The 24043-nt window shown below is 37.5% G+C and overlaps 3 protein-coding genes across 3 annotated transcripts; all 3 read left to right on the plus strand.

Annotated features, from left to right (window-relative positions):
- The first annotated feature begins 1469 nt into the window (after positions 1–1469).
- LOC149386412 (cytochrome P450 710A11-like) lies at positions 1470–3440 on the plus strand. Its single transcript, XM_089625111.1, has one exon. It carries the CDS (start codon positions 1616–1618, stop codon positions 3167–3169), a length of 1554 nt encoding a protein of 517 aa, XP_089481237.1. The 5' UTR covers positions 1470–1615; the 3' UTR covers positions 3170–3440.
- A 6165-nt stretch (positions 3441–9605) lies between these two features.
- Positions 9606–11849, plus strand: RPL18AA (60S ribosomal protein L18A-1). Its single transcript, XM_089625014.1, has 4 exons — positions 9606–9952; positions 10359–10434; positions 10915–11029; positions 11624–11849. Exons 1-4 carry the CDS (start codon positions 9721–9723, stop codon positions 11681–11683), a joined length of 483 nt encoding a protein of 160 aa, XP_089481140.1. The 5' UTR covers positions 9606–9720; the 3' UTR covers positions 11684–11849.
- An 8213-nt stretch (positions 11850–20062) lies between these two features.
- Positions 20063–22259, plus strand: LOC149386414 (cytochrome P450 710A11-like). The gene is made up of 2 exons (XM_089626865.1): positions 20063–21125; positions 21403–22259. Exons 1-2 carry the CDS (start codon positions 20121–20123, stop codon positions 21979–21981), a joined length of 1584 nt encoding a protein of 527 aa, XP_089482991.1. The 5' UTR covers positions 20063–20120; the 3' UTR covers positions 21982–22259.
- The last annotated feature ends 1784 nt before the right edge of the window (positions 22260–24043 follow it).

Consider the following 24043-nt stretch of genomic DNA (forward strand, 5'->3'; position numbering starts at 1 on the left):
AAAATATCGAAAATACACTTATGTAACATAAATCATAGAAATCAAATACTAGTCAACGTTTCAGCCAGCCGAAGTTTATCGTGCGTAAAATAAACGGAAATTAACTGAAATTAACAAAGCAGCGGAGATTAACAAAAAATTAGAAATAAATAAACGCTCAATAACCAACTTTGCCAAATATATAATTTTTTAAAAATTCTAAAACACGTGTATTAACTTCGAAAATTCGTATTGAAAATTTGATCGGCTTGTGAATAACACCGTATTAAATGCGTATTAAATGAAAGAAAATAAATATCAATTGATAACACCATCGACCTCTACCTGCACATATGTAAATTTACCATAATTAACAAAGCAACGGAGATTAACAAAAAATTAGAAAGAAATAAGAAAACACTCAATAACAAACTTTGCCAAATATAGAATTTTTTTTTTAATCCTAAATATATACACGTGTATTAACTTCGAAAGTTTTGGTTGATCAAACGTGAGCTACAAATTTTGTAAGCAAATTCTAGTAGAGTATATTATAGTAATTAACATCTTACATAATTAAGACACGTCATCATTTTTTGCTAGAGTGAAAATTTGGACGAAACGTTGGCTAGATTACAATTTCAACGTTTCAGATGGTTTAGTTCGACTAATTTTTCTTTTTAAAATTATCAAACTGAATTAATTTTCTTTACGTACACAACTCAAACCTGATTTGCTCTGGATAAAACTATGGCGAACTTGATAACATTTTTGCATAGGCGTATTTAAGTAGCATAGCTTACATATTTGTGGTTTATGAGGCATTACTGGATATTAAGCTTTGAGACCGCAGATCACTTAGATATAGTATTCGTAAGGAATAAGAATAACGTTTCAAACGTGTATTATATTATAAGTGTACAGTCTGGCTCTTGTTCAAGCTTTAACTCTATCTTATCTTATATAATGATTGCAACTTTTGTCTTTACACACATGTAATTCCGAAAAATAAATAGTATCATTGTCTATTTGCATAGGTTTATAATTATTGACGAATTGTTCTGTTGATTTCATGTGTTGTTTTTTTTATTATGGTCTTTTAATTGATTGACGACTTGTTCTGTGTAATACATTTTTTAAAATGAAAGTATTTAGTTCCAGAACACTATAATTAAAAAAAAGTCAGCTATTCTAAATTCTGATTATGCACGGCACGCTTATACTAAACAACAACTTAAAAAAGTAAAACAAATTAAATGAAGAGATTATTTAGGCTAGTACAAGAAATGAATTCGAATAAGAGGAGAGAAATTAAGACGGCGCGATGGGTTCACATGCATGCATGTCCAGCTGGATTCCGACCCCACCACTGGACCTAACTTAACTAATACCATTTCTTATTTTTTGATCAATTTATATTGATTATCCGATTCATTGGTGCTTCTATATTGGCATGGCATATTATTTCTGTCCGTACACGGCATAAAAGCAAAAACAAAAGGCAGTCCCAAACTCTGTAGTAGTTCTCTTCTCTCTATAAGAAGCTTGATCTTTTCCCGGACACTCCATCTTGTTTTTCATTTTTTCTCTACACGTACTGTAAATTCCACTTTCATACACAAAACCAATAAGAAGAATGATAATATTGTCACATATTTCACTGCCATACTTGGGATGCACATTTATTTTCTTGATAATATTCTATGAACAGATGGTGTACCTCAAGAAGAAGCGCTCTCTCCCCGGTCCCACCATCGTCGTTCCCTTCCTCGGCAACGCCGTCTCATTGGTCAGAGACCCGACCAAGTTCTGGACCCTCCAATCACAAACTGCCAGGTCATCCCCTCTCGGAATCAGCGCAAACTACATCGTCGGGAAGTTCATCGTGTTCGTCCGAGACACCGAACTCTCCCACAAGATCTTCGCCAGCGTCGGACCCGACGCCTTCGCTCTCATCGGACACCCCTTCGGAAAAAAGCTCTTCGGCGAACACAACCTCATCTACCTCACCGGCCAGGCTCACAAGGACGTACGCCGTCGGATCGCTCCGAACTTCACGCCGAGAGCTCTCTCCACCTACACCGCGCTGCAGCGGATCATAACCCTCCGCCACCTCGAAGCCTGGGACCGCCTCTCCGCGGACGGCTCGGTCGCGGTTTCTCTCCGCTTTCTGGTCCGCGACATGAATCTCGAGACCTCTCAGACGGTCTTCGTCGGTCCGTACTTGGACGGCGAGGAGAGAGAGAGGTTCAACGCCGATTACGGCTTCTTCAACGTCGGCCTCATGAAGCTTCCCGTTGACCTCCCCGGCTCGGCATTCCGTAGAGCCAGGACCGCCGTTGACCGCCTCGTCCGAACCCTAACCGTCTGCGCCGAGCGGAGCCGGGCGAGGATGTCGGAAGCCGATCGGCCGACATGCCTCGTTGATTTCTGGATGAAGGAAAACCTCAGGGAGGCCGCGGCGGCGAAGGAAGCCGGGTCGGACGAGCCGGCGAACGTCTCGGACGCCGACATTGGGTCGTATTTGTTCGACTTCCTGTTCGCGGCTCAGGACGCGTCCACGTCGTCGCTGCTTTGGGCGGTGGTTCTGCTGGAGTCTCACCCGGAGATTCTGCGGAGAGTGAGGGAGGAAGTTGACGGGATTTGGTCGCCGGATTCGATGATCACGGCGGAGATGCTTTCGGCGATGAAGCACACGCATGCGGTGGCGCGCGAGGTTGTGAGGCTTCGAGCTCCGGCGACGATGGTCCCGCACATTGCAGCAGAGGATTTTCCGCTGACGGAGACGTACACGGTGCCGAAAGGAGCGATCGTGTTTCCGTCGGCGTTCGAGTCGTGTCTCCAAGGGTTCACCGAGCCGGAGCGGTTCGACCCGGACCGGTTCTCGGAGGAGAGGCAAGAGGACCGGGTTTTCAAGCGCAACTTTCTGGCGTTCGGAGCTGGGGCCCACAAGTGCGTTGGACAGAAGTACGCGCTAAACCACCTGGTCCTTTTCATCGCCATGTTTTCCTCGTTTTTCGATTTCGAGCGGGACAGATCGGACGGCTGTGATGACATCGTCTACGTCCCCACCATCTGCCCTAAGGACGACTGCAAGGTTTTCCTGCGCCGGCGATGCACCCGATTCCCTTCTCTCGTCGACGACGCCAATGGGCGGGGAGGGCAAAATGGACAATGTGATGTGACGTGATGTGTCGGTTGGTTAATTTACTCACCAGAGCAACAATTCTTTGCTGGAGGATATGTTTTTTTAATTTCTTTTTGAGTTGTCCGTGACGTGGTGGTGCAAATCAAATAAGTAAAATATTTCTTTGAAACAAAAAATATCCGATCATTTTGACCCTCTTAAGGAGAGAAAAAAGGAGTTATCAAAAAAAAAAAAAGGAGAGAAAAAAGGAAAAGTAAATATATCTTTAAATATGGGATTTTTTGAATTCTTTGAAAGAGTTGATGTTGACTATTTTGTTGAGGGAAAAACTGATTTCATTAGCCGACAACTGAGGATTTAATATCCTTTAGAATACAAGGTTTCAGTCACACAGGGTTTGCCAAACACCACACATCAAACTCTAAGCGTTCAAGACGAGTCTTAGCAATACAATTTGCAGCCTCATTACATGAGTTGATGTTGACTATTGAACCAAGTAATAATAGGCTGTGGTGGGGAGTGGGGTTTTATCATCTGGTAATTGTTGGCTCGTAGCCTCGTACCACATATATAATTACACAAAGATATTTATAATATAATATTTAGACTAAATAATATTGATTGATAATCTCTAAACTATGCCACGTGATTACTCAATTCAACCCTAAACAAGAGATGTTCTTAGTTAAGGTGTCTTGTACGAATTATTTAATAAAAATACAACTACGCTGGTTTCATTCCGTACGAATTATTTAGTTTTAAGGTGTCTTGTACGAAAATATCATTTATTAAATTAAAAATAATTATTTTTCTTGATTTTTGATTTGCTTATTGTTATGGGCTCTATCAATTTATTTACTGTTTATAATTTAATTATAATAAAAATAAATGCTTAACAAGTGAGAAAAAAAAAACTATTTTTTAGAGGATTAATAGCCGCTGTTCATAAATATTACACTCTAAAAGTGATATTTTCATAATTTTCCCTTATAATTAAGTTACAGGTCGCTGGGCAACACTACACATACCCTTATTATTTATTAGAGATCAAATATTTTCCATAGGTGTCGTTTATGTCTATTAAACGATAAGTACGACATGTTGTTTTTCTTTTATTTCTTTCATTGTATTTTCCTTTATTTCTTTTAGTTTGTTCATGGCTATATAAAGCTTTATACTTGTACTTTTCTCATTAAGATTGGAATAAACATTTTCACTCTCAATCATTCAATATGAGAGTTAGTTTCTCCCCAATTCTCAAATCCAATTTATATCTATCCTAACCTAGAAATGTAATATGGTATCAGAGCGAAATTCCGCATTCGATTTTCTAGGTTGGAGAAATCCACTTCGTCATCCCCGATTCCTCGACGATCGGAATAGATCTCCGACGACAAGCTCAGTGGAATTTCACGAAGGTCAATTTCCTTTTACCTCCGAATATTGAGCGCCTCTTCTTCTCGATTTCAAGTTCTTCTCTTCATCGCTTCATCGACGGAAAAGCTTCATCGACGGAGACGCATCGGACATTCGGAGTGATTTTTATCAAGATTCATCACCGGTGATTTCAAGCCGTGTCATTCATCAAGAATCTTCTTCCGGCGAGTCCCGCCGTGTCGACATTCGAGATCCTCTCCGGCGAGTCCCGCCGTGTCAAAGTAACAAGATCTATTTTCGGCAAGTCCCGCCGTGTCAAAGTTTCGAGATCTATTTCCGGCGAGTCCCGCCGTGCCACGGCCAACAAGGTTCCCTTCTCCGGCGAGTCCCGCCGTGTCAAGGCTTCAAGATCTTCTTCCGGCAAGCCCCACCATGATTCATCTCCAACCTCTCCAGCGAAGCTACCACAATCCGTCGCCAGTATCAAGATGAGAGCTGCAACAAAGATTGAATCTTTGAAAGCGTTGTAACCTCCTCTTCTTCTTCGCGAGACAATCTCGCTCTCGGCTCCGAAGCCGACGAAATCGGAATCGGCAATGGCGAGGAAAAGCCCCATCATCTCTGGCGCCCATCTTCTTGATCTTCTTGATTCCTTCGCTGTTTCCTCTGCTGGAAGCTCGTCATCAGAAGCTTTTCAAAGGCCGCTTCGGTGACAATCACTGCCGGCAATACTTTTTTGTTTTCAGACTTTGGTGAGAGAGGAATAAGGAATGGCAATAAAGATAAATGGGCATGTGAAAGGGAGTGTTTCAGAGGAATTGGAGAGCATAATAAAGTATGTGGCTTCTCATTACGGCGACGAGCTCGATGACGTGGAACCCCTCCACTTGGTTCACCAGAAAGGCGCTATGACGAACGAGGTCTATCAGATCACTTGGCCCACCAAAAACGGAGGCTTTACACAGAAAGTTCTGGTTCGGGCACGGCTAAGGTCCCAGGCTTCTCCGCCGATTCAGCCAAGGGAAGATCAAAGAGTTCATTCACGCCAGAACACTTTCTGCTGTTGATCTCCGTGATTATGAGATCTCCGCGAAATCGCTTGCTACAAGAACAAGATAATCAAGGCGAAATCTGTGTGGATATTCCAATCATACAAAGTCATTGGTTTTTCTCTTAGCGAGAAAAGCAACACTGAGATCAGTATCTTCAGGGTCAGAACCCAAACCTAAGACTCTCCGTACAAACAAAAAAATCTCTAATTTTCGACAAGTAATTTATCTGTTCCCACACGCTATTCATAACAAATTCAGCTTTGGCACTCCTATCATTAACTATAAATTAAACTCCAAAGTCCAAACAATCCTAAACTCACAAATACTAGCATTAATAATACTAATAATGTTCAATAATTCAATAGCTTTTGGCTCTCTATCTTCGTACCTGGTACGTGTGCTCACTAGTCCTATTGGTGATTGTTGGAAATCAGTCATGGAACTTCATCAAAGACTCAGCTTGTGCAGCAGCAGACCGTTGGATCATCTCAGCTGAGTTGGCTTCCTGTGCAAGGCATCGACGGCTAGGATTGCTCGGATGGTTTTAATGAGTCTCATGTGTTGTATAAATAGAGAGAGATGTAGTGAGGCTGTTTGTAACTTTAATTTTCGGTTAGTTGTTGAAAACACTCGGGGAAACACTTTTGAGAGACTTATTGTAAGGGTAAACACAATTTGGGGAAAAAGTGAGGACGAGTGTGTAAGGATTTCTTGATAGTGATCGTGATCTTCATTGCTGGATGTAGGCACATTGCCGAACCAGTGTAAAACGTGTGTCGATTCACTTTTCCGCGTTTGATTTGCTGGTTTACTGTTTTTCCTGGTTTTGCTTGCACTGGAAGAAAAACTAGGGTTCTTGGCTAGTTTTGCTGCAAGATTTACTACAGTGATATTCTTTGAACAGATGGTCTACATCGAGAAGAAACGCTCTCTCCCCGGTCCCACCTTCGTTCTTCCCTTCCTCGGCAACGCCGTCTCATTGGTCCGCGACCCTACAAGCTTTTGGAACCTCCAATCAGAAACCGCCAGGTCATCCCCTCACGGAATCAGCGCCAACTACGTCCTCGGGAAATTCATCGCGTTCGTCCGAGACACTGATCTCTCCCACAAGATCTTCACCAATGTCCGATCCGACGCCTTCACTCTCATCGAACACCCCTTCGGAAAAAAGCTCTTCGGCGAACAAAACTTCATCTACCTCACCGACCAGGCTCACCGAGAGCTCTCTCAACCTACGCCGAATCGCAGCAGATTATAGCTCTCCGCCACCTCGAAGCCTGGGAGCGCCTCTCTACGGACGGCTCGGCCGCGGTTTCTCTCCGGTTTCTGATCCGCAGCTTGGTTTTGGAGACTTTCTGAGACAGTCTTCGTAGGCTCTTACTTGGATGGCAAGGCAAGAGAGAAATTCAACGTTGACTTCGAGTTCTTCAACGTCGGCCTCATTGATTTCTGGATGAAGGAAAACGTCAGGGAAGCCAGCTTGGACGAGCCGTCTAAAGTCTCGGACGCTGATTACTCAATTAAATCCTATACAATACAATAGATGTTCCCACCTTAAAGTGTGGTATATGGCTGGATTAATATATAGTAACATGTTATTCAATTTTTCTAACGTTGTATATTATAAAATGCACTGTTATATAATAGAATGGTTATATAATCAATATTCAAAGCATTGTTTCCTTAATTATAAGAAAATAAATTAGAATTTTCATATTACATATTTTAGTACTATGAACAAAAGTTTTCTTTCTGGATTGCAAGTTTGTTTTTGTTTTCTTTTTGAAAAATTGCAATTTAGTTATTTGTTTGGGATATATGTAATTTTTTTTGGGTAATTAAGCTAAGTAGCCTCCTGAAAATAGCCGATTTATTTTTAGCCAACGTTCTGTAAATAAGTGGTAAATAGCCCGGATGATTTATTAACAGCCAAAATTTGACTAGACTACCCTTTTCTTTTTCCCGCCCAGTTTCGTTATTAATCAGCTCAAATATTTCGTTATTAATGCTCGCGAAAATCTAGGAAGTAATTAAAACCGTGTAGATGCGTTCACACACAACCGCCCACATCAATTTCCATAAAAAAAAAAAAAAGAAGAACCTCAAATGATAATATCCTCTCACGAATCTGTTGGAGCGATTTTTGCAGACCTCGATGACGAGTCCATCGCAGATGGAGGCTGGTACTCGAGCCGCGCCTGAGAAGGAGATCCTCGACCGGGTCAAGCTGGAGTGGTTGGCGACGCACGCGAGGGAAGCCGCGACCGACGATGGCGGAGATCGAGTCGCGTCGGACCGTCGGAGAGCGCGCGCGAAGGAGATCGCGACCGGCGATGGCTGGGAAGCGCAGATCCGAGCGTCCACGAGCGTTGTTGAGCGACCACGAGCCGATCCAAGATCCAAGCCGCGAGCGAGCGAGGATGAGGCGCGCGACAACCTAGGGCGTGACCTAGGTTCTAGGTCGGGATTTCGCGGCGACCTAGGGCACGGCGGCGGAGGAGCGTGACGATCTTCTTCTCTGGCGCCGAAAGGATAATCGAAAATTGGAGGACAGTCATGTTTGAGCATCAAGCCGATTTTGGAGATTCACGCCGCCATTTTGATGGCGGTCAAGTCACCATCGCTGCCGGTGACCTCCGAGGTCCGCGTAGGAAGAGACAGACATATGATTAAATAAGAAGAACAGTTTTTTTTTTTTTCTTCATAGAAAACATATTTACAGTATATTCGTGTAAATAAGAAGGATATTTACAGTATATTCATTGTAAATACAAAGCATATTTACAGTATATTCATTGTAAATAAGAAGCTTATTTACAGTATATTTATAGTATATTTGAACTGAAAAAAAAATTCTGGAAATATTTTGAGCACGAAAATTCTGGAAATTATGAATATATGGAAGACAACATAATATCAATAAATGAAGAATATATTTACAGAGTTTAACCACGAAAATAGATACTAATTACCTAAAGTCAACGCTAGAAACTTTCAGAAACATAACAATAAATGGGCTATTAATTTTCATAATCTGCAGGAAATTTCAAATTTCAAATTTGAAAACTTCCCTATTCGGTTTCTGCGAGTTAAATAAGGGTAAAAGTGTAAATCTAATTTAATTAATAAGCTGCCACGTAAGCAATATGGCTATTTACAGCATATTAACGAAAGGTTGGCCAATTTTAAATTGCTACACATTCCGTGGCTTAAGCAGCCAATTTTTTGATTTTTTTTTTTTAATAATTGTGACATTGTTTGGTACAAGTTTTCATGATATTTATTGTCCATTCCTTTGCAAGTGACATTGTTAATTCTGACACTACTGCTTTCAGATATTTGTACCTATTCACATTGGTGATAGTTTTTATGTGTATCTACTATCTATTTATAACCTTTTAGTAGAAAAAAATTATATAATAGATAATAAAAATTTAATATGTGTCAAAAATATTTTTATACAAAAGAATATAAATTTTAAACACAATTTTTTTTTTATTATGAAAAGGATTGGACCCGAACCGAACCTAATTAAGGTTCAGACCGAGCTTGAATTGAAAACTTTTGAGCGTTCGGGTCGGATCGGGCTTGAGTCATTCAACGGACCCGAAAATAGTTGAGTCGTCCCAAAACCTCTAAAAAAAGAGAATCGGGCAGGTTAACTTACTAGCGGCCGACCCGATTGATAGCACTAGCCTCATTGTTGAATGGTTTTGAACGGCCATTAAAATTGAGCTAGGTTACGATCTTGGGATGATCTTACTTATATCTGCTCCTCCTATTTTCACCGTTCAATGCGGTAGTCAAATAAAGAAAGAGTAATTAAGGATGTGCATTTGGTCATTATGATCATGGTATAGTTTAACTGTTTATAACTTAAAAAATGCTATTTTCACAGTAACAGTTTTAAAAACGCGATTCTTATAATAAAATACAAAAAAAAAAAACGGGTACTCAAAGCAATTACAACAACTGGAAAATCACTTTTGAAAGCCCAACTGATAGTCCAACAATAATTCGGGTCGGGCAATATGCCAGATCAGCTTCTTCCTTTTCCACCGCCAATCGCCAACAACATTCGAAGAAACAAGAGGAAAGAGTGTAAGATCGTAGACTTTGAAAAGACTCTAAATCGGCTCCGAGTAATAAATCTTAGTTGAAAAAATGAGCGAGGAATCGAAGAGCAGAGACGCGGTGGTCGGCGATCAGCCGAGCCAGAGCCAGAGCCAGTACTACGGCACGTTTCAGGGCGTTGCCAATTACTACCATCCGCCACCTCAGCACCCACCGGCTCAGCCGGTCGTCGGCTTTCCTCAGCCGGCTCCGCCTCCCGGCGTAACCGGTCACCCTCGCTACCCTCACGTTCACTATCAGCACGCTTATCAAACCGTACCAGGTTCGCTTCCGGTTATCCTTGATAAATCCTTTTTTTTTTGGTTGCCGTACTTCGTTTTAGGTTATTTTGCGTTTTTAGGGTTTTTGAATTGGACTGTGATTGGCTGATAATTAGTAATCTAACGCTTGAAAAACAAAATTCCCATGGATGTTGATCGGTGTATATATGGATCCTCTATTCTGGTTAATTCAGATCAAGTCAACAAGTTCCGGCCATTTTTTGTGTGCTTTAGAGCTCGAAATGAAAACTTATCTTGTAAGGTTTCACGGGATGATGGAAAAGAGTACGAATTTGAGGGATGTCACATTTTTTTTTTATTTTGATGTCAGACATGTGAGCTAAAGAAAGGTTCTATATGTTGTTTTCGTAAATCATGTTATTCTTGTTTCTGTTCTCGTGATTCAAGGTTATGCTGTTGTTGAGGGACACCCCGTGAGAGAACCTCGTCTTCCTTGCTGTGGACTCGGTCTTGGCTGGTTTCTGTGAGTTCGATTTCTGATCTTTTCTCTGATGTTTTTATAAACACCATTGTTATACTCATCAGCTCGGGTAAAGAGCCAACGGTGCTTTAGGGATGAAGTGTATTGACTGATAAAAAATGGATTCCAAGCTCTTTTATGTTTTCAATCACATGAGTTATACTGCGATGATTTTAAATTTCTAGTCTCTATATATATATATATATATATATATATATATATTTGGTGGAAGGAGAGTTAGTTATTCTTATAGTTGTTATTTAATGAGATCATATAAAAGTCTAATTCCTTGATATGTTCCTGGATAGTGTTTTAACATCCAGTTTTTTAGTTTTAAAAAACAAAGTATGTGAGCTTTGGTTATAACCATTCTTTTATGATCTCGTTGGGCGTTTGAAAAAATAGACTTGCGTATTAATTTTTTCAACCAAAGAACGGGTATGAGAATTAGAAATGACGTTTTCTCTTTCTTTTGTGTGAAAGGTTTATAATTGGTTTTTTCTTTGGAGGCATTCCGTGGTACGTTGGAACATTTATCTTGCTCTGCATAAGAGTGGACTACAGAGAGAAGCCTGGCTTTGTTGCCTGCACAATAGGTGTAAGTATTCACTTAGTGACCCACTTTGTTTTATATAACATATAAACTTAGATAACCATGCTGCTCGATTTTTTTTAAAACTAACTGTTAGTTTGAACTTCGGTTACTTGTGCGAGTTTGTGTAATTTATAAAACGATGTTGAAAAATAGTTCCTGGTATATATGTAAATTCAGGAGCCCGCTGAAGTTAGTTTTTTTTGTAATTTCAGTGAGGGTTGTGCTAGTGCTAGGACCTAGGAGTTTGAAGGCATTATAATTAACTAGTAGATAAGTTAGGGGTTAATATTGAATATTTAGGAAAGTATATTTAATAGGAAAATACCAGTGCATATCAGCTTGTTGCTAAAATATTGACTGGCTATGGTGTTACGTTGGGTCATTTTTTAGACAACGGAAAAAATTGCGCAAAAAATAAAAGACCTAATAAGAATTTATGCAAATTCGCTTATTGACATGTACACTAATATAGCTACCAACGTCGGTTTTCAGACAATTTACATACATGAGTTGAGTGACTTAATAATTTAAATCTTTATAATGCGACATGAAAAACTTGGTCATATGTAGTCTAATGTCAGTTAAATCTTGTTGCAGACCATCTTGGCCTTGCTTGCTGTTACACTAGGTGTTTCAAGAGGAGTTCATGCTTGGTGAAGTTGGTAATTGTAATTATTTTTTCGATTGGGACGTGGTTTTGTGTCAGACCTATTATTATATGCGTGCTAATTGTCCATATATATATAACTAGGTTGGTTTGCTTGTGAAAATTCATTCATATTGACGAAATATAGCTATAGGCACTGTGTTGTCGCCTTTTGAATTGGGTCTCGTAGTTGGTTCCAGATTCTTAAGCTGTGGAATAGTAACTCAAATTATATAGGACAGCACCAAATCACAAAGGCCATACTCTTAACTTCTTCAAAACAAACCAAAACTAACCAAAAATATGAAGAGTTTTATTTTTTTGTTTTTTTTCCCCCAAAATTTATAGTGTTTTACGACCAAGTCGTCATGAAATGCTTCATCTTTGAGACGACTTATCGTCCTAAGAAAGTATTTTAGCTTTGGGAAGAAAAATAAAACAACGTTTTCAACATCGAGGGTAAAATAAAGGATTCAACTTTGATAAAAGTCGAGAAAACAAATTAAGGATTCTGTTCACCCTCATGTTGGGTGTGCAAAATATTAAATTAGATTGGAGTCATTGGACAACCATTTTTTTCAAGGTTTTGGTCTGGTTTAAAATGGTTTTGTCTTGATTGGTCCGTCCGGTTTTTTAAACTGGTCTAAAAATACTCCGGTTTCAAAACTTTTTACTGGTATAAAATAGTCGAGTTCAATTTGGGGACTGGTTTTAGAGGCGATCGGATTGTGATCGTCAATGTGTTACTTTCGCTCTGAGACTCACTATTTGAATAAATAAAAACACAAAGATTAAGATTTTTTTTTTTTTTTTTTGAGGGATGATTATGATTTTTAATCCACCATAATTATTACATCCGTATGATACACAATTTATACGTCAAAATACTTGAAAAACAAAGTTACAAGTAATACATGTGCTAATATTGCACAAGATTCACAATCTTGATATAATCTAATTTTTTTATTGGATCAATTATTAAAATACATCTCATCTGTAGTTGAGGGTGCTTATTGTATGCGAGGGTATATTTTATAAATGATGAAAAAGTGCCAAAATCGGATTAAAGAATCACAGAGTAGTGAGAGCATCTCATTGGAGAAAACTCGGAAACTCTATATTTGGTATAGTCTCGACACCAAATGAACAGTGTTTATTTGGTGTCAAGATTATACCAAATATAGAGTTTCAGAGTTTTTACACCAAATGCAATACTGTTCATTTGGGGTCAAAATTACACCAAATATTTAAGTATTATTATAATTTGATAGGTATAATGTTTCTATAATAGTTGATTTATCGACAACTGCACTTTCCTGCAATTTGTTTCGAGAAATATAGCCATAGAATTCCATCAATTTCTTGTCATCCGGTTGATAGGAAACTACTAGTATTCTTTTTTCAATCAAACTAGAAGGGGTATGATTATGTCCCTATTTTCAGTCATAGACCGAATCAAATTAGATTAAACATATTATAAAAAAGCGGTAAATAAAAACTCAAGTAAAAAATGAAGGAGAAGAACAAGACATTCTAAAAGGGGTTATTTGTCTTCCGAGTCGTTGACACAAGATTAGGAATTTTACACAACCTTTTCTTGTGTCAAAATAAGAATTCGTCTGCACCTCGGTTTATGAAAAATGAAGAATGCCGTTGACGGACATTTATTGAATTACCATATCATATTATGATGGGATGGTTCCGACTATTACAACTAATTGTACCAGGCTTGGCTTCTTTTTCTTCTTCAAATGTTTGTTTTCGTGGACGACTCGTCGGGCCTGATAGGTGGTGGTATCACACCCTTCTCAAAGGAATCGTACGTGAAAATCTATGATTAAAAACACATATTTTAGTTAATCTACATTTAATAATTATTTTTTAATTGTTTAGAGCTTATTATTTCACTCAATACAACTTAAATAATCTAGCATGCTAATTTTTTATGTATTTTTTTATTTTTATAGTAATTAATTTAATTAATAATATGAAATTTTTATATTTATGTTTTTTAATGGTGTATTATTTATACTCAAGAAAAATGTTGTACTATCTATGTAATGAAGTTTATTTATTTTTAAATATTTTATAATTATATTTTCATATTTTTAAATATAATCAATTTATACTAAATATTACACATAATTAATAAATAAAATATAATTACATTATTATATATAATTAGTAACTAATTAAATTAAAAAAATTAATCTAAAAACATATTCTTAGAATATTCTCTTTAATATAAAGTTTGGTGTTGTAGCATTGGAGTAAAATCAAAATTTGGTGTAAAAGTTACATTATATTTGGTGTGAAAATTATACCAATTATAATATGGGTCAATTAGGTATATAGCCAACTTAAATGTTTATTTTTGCAAAATAGCCAACGTTTCGTAAATTTTAGGTAAATAGTAATTGCATTTTATTTACACTTATTTACATGCGTATATTTACAAAAATACCCATGAATACCCAAAAAAAATTGAACTTATTTATGGGTATTTTTATAAAAATACACTTGTAAATAAAATGTATTGATCATTTACCTAAGATTTACGGCACGTTGGCTATTTTGCTGAACCCAAACGTTTAAGTTAACTATTTTGCTAATTTTTTTTTATATAATATTAGTATTGGAGATGCTCTTAGTACTGAACATGCGCTTATAGTTAGCGACTCTTCAACTACCATGTAAAGGCTACATATGAAGAAAATACAAGAGAGTATATTTTATTTGTGACATTAATTTTGCGGATGCTGATTTTTTTAGTAATGTTTAATAAAACGGTGTGTGACAAGATTGCAAACTATTTTCGGAGGGATAAAATAAAAACTTAGTGTGAAAACCATAAAACCAAGGATTTAAATTCCGGGGGAACCGGTCCGGTTCCCCCTTTTTTGAAGACCCCGGCTCCGGAACCACCAAAACCGGAAGTTTCCGGTGATTCCGGGGGAACCGGACTGGGATCCGGATAGGAACCCGGTTCTCACTTCCCGGTCCGGTTCACTTAAAAAAAAAAAAAAAAAAAAAAACTGGGTATTTAATCCCGGATTCCCCCAAAATTCAGCCATTCAAGCCGGTTTCTTCTCTCCCAAATCCCGCCGCGAGCTAGCCTATTTCTTCCCAGATCCCGTCCGGATCCCGCCGAACCGCCTGTTTCCCGACGCGACATAGCTCATTTCTTCTCAGATCCCGCCGGAATCCCCCTTTCCCGTGAGCTTCCCGACGTGTTTAAGGTTTTTTTTTAATGATTTTGGGTTTAATTTTTCAAATTTCTTGATAATTCTTGAAGATTAAGTATAAATTGATAGTTGTGAACTTAAATGTAGTGTTTATTTAAGGTTTGTGTTCATGATTCTAATTTTTTGTAATTAATCCGAATTTTTGGTAATTTTTTTATTATTTAGTGATAATTAAGGGTATGATGAACTTGTTTATTGATTTATGAAGAAATTGTTGTGACTTGTTTTTAATTTTAGAGTTTGTGTTCATGATTCTAATTTTTTGTAATTAATCCGAATTATGTTGTAATTTTTTTATTAGTTAGTGATGACTAAGGTTATGTTGAACTTGTTTATTGATTTATGAAGAATTTGTTATGAATTGTTTTTAATTTTAGAGTTTGTGTTCATGTTTATGATTTTTTTTGTAATGATTATGGTTATGTTAAACTTTGTATGTTTTTTTGTATATTTATTTTCTGAATTCCTCTCGGTAAATACGGTATTTGACGGTATTCCTCTACGGTAACGGTAAGTTCAACGGTACCGGTTTCCTTTTTTTTCCAGCTTCCCCCGGTATTCCTTTACGGTACGGGGGGTTACCAGTAAATTCGAAAGCTCGGAACGGTAACGGTAACGGTATTTCGATCCTTGCATAAAACATATAAAATTTTGCCCTAAAAAAATAAAGCATACAATTTTTTTCTAAGTAGCATGTAATGTAACTTGTTTTATAAATAAATTATGCTGTGAGAACAATAAGTGGATGCAACTATAAAATCATCCGGCCATAAAAAAATATAAAATTATCATTGATTAAGGAAGAAAGTATTTTATATTATTAGAAGATCAACTTGGTTCGGAGTTTTCGGAGTACAAACAAAGCATCAAATGAAATAATAAGTAATAACCTAATGCAGAAAAAAAAAAAAAAAAAAAAACTGTACATAGTTGACATTGCGTAATAGATATCAGATTCGGAAGAAATCGCCGTGGAATCAATGAGCTATTCGTTCACATGTCTAAATCTAACACAATTACACAGCACTGTAACAAAAAAAAAAAAAGGAGGTGGAAGAAATTAAGAGTAATTTGGAGGAGATTTACTTATTTCTATAAAATAAAAATATTATCATATCAGCACTATTTAGTTAAGAGTTTGTCACTAATTCCAGTGATTTAATGATAAACTCATAACTAAAGAATTCTAATATGGTAAAAAAAATTCGTTTTTATACGAAGAAGTAAATTGTCCAGAAAAGAGTCTAAGTTGTGGCAATTTCACAAAAAAAAAATATATATGTCAGAAAAAATGAAACTCATCATGAATTGATAAATCTTTTGTGCAAGTATTATGAGTTTTATCTCAAAATCATTTAACATTGAGAGTATTAACATATGATCTTTATAAACTCTTTGTTACTTTCCATTTATTTTTAATGTGAAATTTATAACACACCGTCTTAAGACAATGGTTCTTTGCATTTGCTCATTTTTTGACTTAATATCATGTGAAAGTTTTATAAGATTCTACCTCAAAATCAATTGACAATGACAAGAGAGTTCCATGACCTTTGTAAACTCGTATTATTTCACATTCATTTTTCTTTAACATTTTTAGTGGTTAAACTTAACCAACGAACGAAATAATAATTTAAAAAAAAAAAAAGCATATTGAATAATATGTAACAAAAACAAACATCACATGGCCTTAACGTCTCTTTCTTTCAACATCTACTCGATCAGAAACCGTACAAGTTTTCTCTCTCCAAAGAAAAAACCAAAAACCAGAGTTCCCAGATCTAGATCTGGTTTGCCTCCGCTCCTCCTGGGCTCCGGTCGCCCGGCGTGGCTCCGACCCGGGGGGAGCGACGCTTGTTCTGTTTCCCGCTCGTTGCCCCGCTTTTAGCCCTCTCCTTCCGGTTCGTTTTGCCCTCTTCTCCGTTCGCTCGAGCTTGTCGTCGTCTTCTCCGGCGTATCCTTCCTCGTCCTGATCGGAGCTCTCCATCGTCGACGCCGCACTTGGTGGTGGTGTTAGCCTCTGTCGGCAGTGGAATTTTGAGCTTGGATGGAATGGGTTTTGTTGGTGGCTGTGTTTTTTATGTCTTTTTTTATTTACTCTGTTGGGGTTTGTTAGAAGTGAGGACTAAGCTAGTATTTTCTCTTTTAGATCTAGTTTATTGCCTTAGTGTTGTAGCTAGTCAGTCGAATCTTTCGTTCTCTAATGTGCGTTTTTCCATCGAAGTTTATCATCAACTTCAGGCGCGCATCAGTCGAAGGAAGGATGTTGGGTTGGTCGCCGACCTCATGCTCTCGAGCTCCCGCCGCGAAGGTTCGCTTAATCTGCGGGAGTTGGGTTTGTGGAGGTGGTCCTCCGGTGGGAGGATGGAAGGGCTTTGGTTGGTTGGTGCTCAGGTGAGCGACAACCACGTTTATGTAGGAGTTTATCTCCGTTTGAGGGACAAGGAAATGCTTCGGCAAATCCCAAGAGACATGGAAATGCTTCGGCAATTCCAAGACAGGACCGTTCCTGTTTGGTTGTCTCGGGTATGGTTGTCCCGATGGTTCTTAGGTGGCACCTTCGACTTGACTGGTCGGTCTTTGTTTGGTGATTTTCCTCTTCGTTGTATTTTGCTCGTTAGTAGCATTTTATTATGAATGGATTTTCTCTGATGTTTCAAAAAAAAAAAAAAAAACGTCTCTTTCTTTCTTTTTTTTTTTCTTTTTTTTTTACAATACTATTCATATATCATTGCTCTATATGCTGCACGGCTCGCATCTCGATACCGGAAAACATATAAGAATTATATCACGTGACTTAATAATATAGAGATCTTAAGTAGCCTAAATAGCAAAAAAAAAAAAAAAAAATGTTGCCTAAATAGCAATTTAGATATTATAAGTGGTCTAACTAGTGTGATTTTTCAAGTTCATTAAATAGTAAAAAAAAATCACACTAAATTACGTAACAAAAACAAATATCACATCGCCTTAATGTCTTTTTTTTACGATACTAATCATATATCATTGGTCATCTCTATTACAAAAAAAAAAAAGGAGATTATATCATATGAATCTCCCATGGTCAGGATGAAAATTGAAAACCATGATGGTAATAAATAAAGGGTAGTATAACAAAATAATTTTTAGATCTTGTAAACTAGCTAACGGTTGATTAATTTTATAATATAATTATTCACGAAAATAACCGACTAATAAAGACCATAATACCTTTATGGTTACTAGCCCGCATTTTCAAAGTAACAAAACGAAATTAAAAAAAAAATTGAAACCAAAAAATGAACACACTCAATCAACAATTTTTTTTTTAATAAACATACGAAGTTCTTACCAATTAGTTATTTTTAACCCCTCTCTCTCATATTTTTCTTTGAATCATCATGTTAAAAAATAATTGAATTTTATAGTCCATTATTATCTCTTTATAAATATATATATATATATATATTAATTAATTTTGGTAAATAATAAATATTGTGCAAGAAGACAAGCAGATCATAATGGTTAATTTTGCAGCTCATTACAAATAATTATTGGTTTTGGTAAATAATAAATATATTACGCATGCAGACAAAATTTCACACGGATTATTTATATGTTATAAAAAAAACAAACGACATAACAACTTATAAAAAATGAAACAAAATTGAACGAAAAAAATGAACTACCGGAATAATATGATGGCTGAGATTTAAAAAAAGGAACGAGAGAGATAGTGAGAGAGAGTTAAATAACTTAAAAATTGGAAAAGAAAGTGTGCGGAAGTTCGAGAAAGAAATAGATTATTGTGAAAATAAAACAGAAAACTATTTTAAAATAAATACATAGAAAAAGTTAAAAAGCGATTGAAAAATTTATTTAATTGTTAGGTCACATTAAACCTGGCTTGGCGGTATATCCCGCGCACCCGCTCCCGCCAACAACGGACTCCCGTTACTTGGCCAAACGGGATATGCCTAACGGGACTCGGACCCCGTTAGGCATAAAAAAAAAAAGAAAAAAAAGAAAAAAAAAACGTTTTAAAAGAATTTAAATAATTAAATAGAATGATGTAATTGAAATGATTTTAAACTAAGTGAGTAGAAAAAAAGAATAAAGAAGAATGTAAATTTAAAAATGGGCCTCCTAAAAAACTTCACCGACCCCTAAAAAGGTGCGACGGTGAGGAAAAAGAGCACCCCTTTCCTCGTTAATTACTTGAAAATTTATTCCGGACAAGGCCGGGATATCCCTTAATTATACAAGTTAGTCTAACCATTTATGTTTACATTTGTGAAATCAACTTCAAAATCGTCAAGAATATCGAAGCACATGAATGTTTATTGTGCTCGATTTCTATGTTGAATCCAATCCTTACCACACGTCAATGCTTCGACCATCTTCGGTTTCAAGCTACATCTTCTACTGTTTCAAGCTACATCTTGACCGTCACATAAATTACAATTAGTAATTTTACTGTTTTTTTTAAATAATTCAATTTTACATCATACATTATATCATCAATATCATATCATTGAACATTTAAGCACATTACAAGATATTGCCACACCCAAACTAAGCAATTTTGCTGATTTATTTTTAAACATTGGAACTCCATATTTTTCATAAATTAAAATAGATACGTGGAAAAAGTTAAATAAAAAAAGATTGAAAAATTTATTTCATTATCAGATCACATAAATAAGCTATCTTTCTGAACTTTTCTAAACATTGGTCGTTTTGCGATATCAATATATTCATAAACTAATAATACAGATATCTCGAAGTTGTACTGTACCAGTCCTCAGTTAATTTCGTCTCAATTATTAACCAATGCCATAAATACCGTAGCGCCCATACAGATACAAAGTAGCAACCTGTATGGCCACGTGGTCATCATGCATAAATAATCTGTTCCAGTGATTTGTTCCACGCCAGTCCAATGCATATCTATTATAGTTTATACCAGAAGAAGCATTAAATAAATATGACTGTTTTTTTTTTTGGTTGGATGACATTTAACTCTTTTAGTAATCTATTATAAAGTTTTCCATATATGTACACTCGACATTTATATATCATACATATATATATATATATATATATATATATATATATATATATATATATATATATATATATATATATATATACTATTCCCTTCATTTCTGCCTATATATGTATAATACTCTCTAAATTCTATCATACATATTTCTCAGCGATAATGTCGATGAGTAATTATCTCCAGGCTTTTGGCTCTCTATCTTCACTCACGCCATACATCGTCTGTTCTCTGCTCCTCTTGATACTCATCGAACAGCTTTCATATCTGAAGAAGAAGAGCTCTATCCCCGGGCCCACCTTCGTCCTTCCCTTCGTCGGAAACGCCATCCCATTGGTCAGAGATCCGACCAAGTTCTGGGACCTCCAATCGGACGCCGCCAAGTCATCCCCTCTCGGGATCTGCGCAAACTACGTGGTCGGGAAGTTCATCGTGTTCATCCGCGACAGCGAGCTCTCCCACAAGGTCCTGGTCAACGTCCGACCCGACGCCTTTGACTTCATCGGACACCCCTTCGGAAAAAAGCTCTTCGGCGACCACAACCTGATCTACCTCACAGGGCAGGCTCACAAGGACGTGAGGCACAGGATCGCGCCCAACTTCAGCAACAGGGCTCTCTCAACCTACACCGCGTTGCAGCAGATTATTATCCTCCAACACCTCGAAGCCTGGGAGCGACTCGGCTCGGCTTCTTCTTCTTCTTCGCTCCCTCTCCGGTTTCTGATCCGCGACATGAACCTCGAGACCTCTCAGACCGTCTACGTCGGGTCGTACCTCGACGGAGCTTCCAGAGAGAGGTTCAACGTCGAGTACGACTTCTTTAACGTCGGTCTCATGAAGCTTCCGATCGACCTCCCCGGGACGGGATTCAGACGGGCCAAGATCGCGGTCGAGAGGCTCATCCAGACGTTGACCGTCTGCGCCGAGCGCAGCCGAGCCAGGATGAAGGAAGCCGGGGACGGAGCCGAGCCGACGTGTCTCGTTGACTTCTGGATGAAGGATACTCTCAAGGAGGCCGCCGCGGCGGAGGAGGACGGGAAGGCCGCGCCGGCCAACTTGTCCGACGTCAGCATCGGGTCGTACCTGTTTGACTTTCTTTACGCCGCTCAGGACGCGTCCACGTCGTCGCTGCTCTGGGCGGTCGCTCTCCTGGAGTCTCACCCTAAGGTACCGTTAGCTAAAACTACATTAAATTTAAAAATTATATCCTGGAAATTATATGGAATAGTGGCAGTGTTATATGTAAAATTTGTACAATGTGTTTCGAAAATATCCAAGTTCGCAAATTTATGCTTATTTTAGGGTTTTTATTTTTATTTTTTTTATTGCAACTAAGTTTATAGCAGATTTGATATATATATATATATATATATATATATATATATATATATATATATATGCGACAATGATAAAATGATATTTATTGATACGATTTTTGTAACAGGTTCTGGGGAGAGTGAGGGAGGAAGTGGAGGGGATATGGTCGGCGGAATCGGGATCTCCGATCACGCTGGAGATGCTGTCGGCGATGAAGTACACGCATGCGGTGGCGCGTGAGGTTGTTAGGATACGAGCTCCGGCGACGATGGTGCCTCACATCGCGGCGGTGGATTTCCCGCTGACGGAGACGTACACGGTGCCCAAAGGCACGATCGTGTTCCCGTCGGTGTTCGAGTCGTGTCTCCAAGGGTTCACCGAGCCGGAACGGTTCGACCCGGACCGGTTCTCGGAGGAGAGGCAAGAGGACCGGGTTTTCAAGCGCAACTTCCTGGCGTTCGGCGTTGGGGCCCACCGGTGCGTCGGACAGAGGTACGCGCTGAACCACCTGGTTCTCTTCATCGCCATGTTCTGCTCGTTTTTCGATTTCGAGCGGGACAGATCGGACGGCTGTGATGACATCGTCTACGTCCCCACCATCTGCCCTAAGGACGACTGCAAGGTTTTCCTGCGCCGCCGCTGCACCCGATCCCCTCTCGACTCTCCTCCACCCATGAATATAGATATCGTGCTTAATTCACAATGATCAATGTGCTGTGTTTGGGTGTGTCTCGAGAGTTGAGATACAGTAAAGTACGTACATTAATGTGATTGTGATGTGCTCTGGGCTAATAATAAATGAAAACGTTATGGGGGAAGCAAAAAATATGAGTGAAAATATCTGGAGGAGATGCCGGTATAAAGACCTAATATTTTATGGTTGTTACCTAGCTCAATAATGTCCCTCCATTAATGACTTGACCGTTAATAATGGATGGTTATACAATGAACGGTTAAGATCTGTTATGTTATATATAATGCATTTATTTACCTAGATCTGTTTCAAAAAAGTTCAAGCTCCGACACCCAGGTACCAGCTCTTCTAGGATTAAAATCGTTTGATATTCATGATTGTGCGTGCATTTGATTAATTTATTCCTATCTCGATTTGTGGATTTCTGTTCGCAATTGTACCCATGATTTTGGAATATTTTATGAAAATTGGGATTCTCAACGAAGAAGAAGAAGAGTGCGCAATGAAGTCCCTCGTAGTCGCAATCGGCCCCAAAGCTTGTCCCAACAAATAAGATTCTTCTCCAAACTAGTCAAAAGGGCAGATGATTTTTTCGTCCTAAATTTTGACATCATTGAGTAAAAAATCCAATTTCTTATACGAAATAAAGCACAGAAAAATAAGTCTCGATAAGAAAGAAGAAATTACTTGTTTGAGAAAATAGTAAATCAATAACAAGACATGAGATGTGTTCCGATGAAAGGTTATTTGATTTCAAGAGGACAAGAATGAGCGAGAAGGGCGGCAGAACTAGTTTTCCGTATTTGTAAGAGATGTCTCAAAATAATATATCCTGGCCGTTCATTGTATATTCATATCCATTATTAACGATCAAGTCATTAACTTAGGAACAAATTATTGAGCTTGAGTATTTATCCCACCACTTTTAGAGATTGGGTCTTAAAGTGTACAATCTGAAAATATTGAATCTTTTCCTCAAATATCTTTGTGATTTTATGTTTCATGTACAGGCGTTCAATCGAAACTGCCATTTTGTTTTTGACTGAACGCCAGTTCTGAGCCTGTTCGGAATAAAACATTCCGGCCAATAAAAACCGGAAGTTAAAAGAAGAAACAACAAAAGTTTTACTTTGAAGCTCTATCAGAATCGGGATTTCCAATGCCTTCCTATTCTGACGGCCAGGATTACCATGCGTTCATTTGCAAAATTAGTGTTTTTTATTTATTATTTTGCGAGTCCAGAGATAGTATAATTAGTTGACAGCTCAGTTGGCGGCAATTACGTATTTATATTTTATACGTGTGCATGACTTTTAGATCTCTATCAACATTTATTTTTTATTTGAGCACATTAAACTGAGCTTATAGAAAATGACCAAAAAAAAAAATATATTGAGTTGATAAAGTAATATCAACGTTTTATTTTTTTTATTTGAGCACACTAAACTAGTAGTGCCGTTAATAATAATAATAAAGAAATGGAATACTTAGCTGGCTTCGCCAACAATGAATCAATTGGACAGTGCAGACTATAAATAATATAAAATAGAGAATTTTGGATTTCATATCACATAAATTGTTAAATAAATACATAATATATAAAAATTTATTATAACTAGCTATTTTATTATTTTCTTTTAATATTAAAATTTGTAACTAACTAAATCATCTTAATCTTAACGTTTGTGATTTAGTCAACGTTTAAAAAGTTATGGGAAAATAGTCAAATGTATGAGGTGGCAGTTTGAGTAATATGTTAAAATAATTTCAAAAGAGTCCTTGAATCAAATTAGGGGGGGTTATAGATTATAGATTTGTCATTTTCCCTCTTCTATTTTTTTTCAAACATTTTATTTTCATCAAAACTTCAAAATTACGAATTTGTTGCACCGAGATCTTCAAAAATAGACTATTGTATTGGATGAAAAATAATTTTTAATCCCATAGATGTAGAAGAATCACGCTACTGTCTTGGATATGAAAATAACTGAAAATTTTCGAGAATCATCTGGAAATAAATGAAAATTTATTGAATAATTCTGGAAAAGTCATTACAAACAAACATAAACATGAC

The sequence above is a fragment of the Urtica dioica genome, chromosome 9, assembly GCF_054948205.1.
Source record: "Urtica dioica subsp. dioica isolate 48M chromosome 9, U.dioica_male_clone48M_v1_H2, whole genome shotgun sequence".
NCBI lineage: Eukaryota > Viridiplantae > Streptophyta > Magnoliopsida > Rosales > Urticaceae > Urtica > Urtica dioica.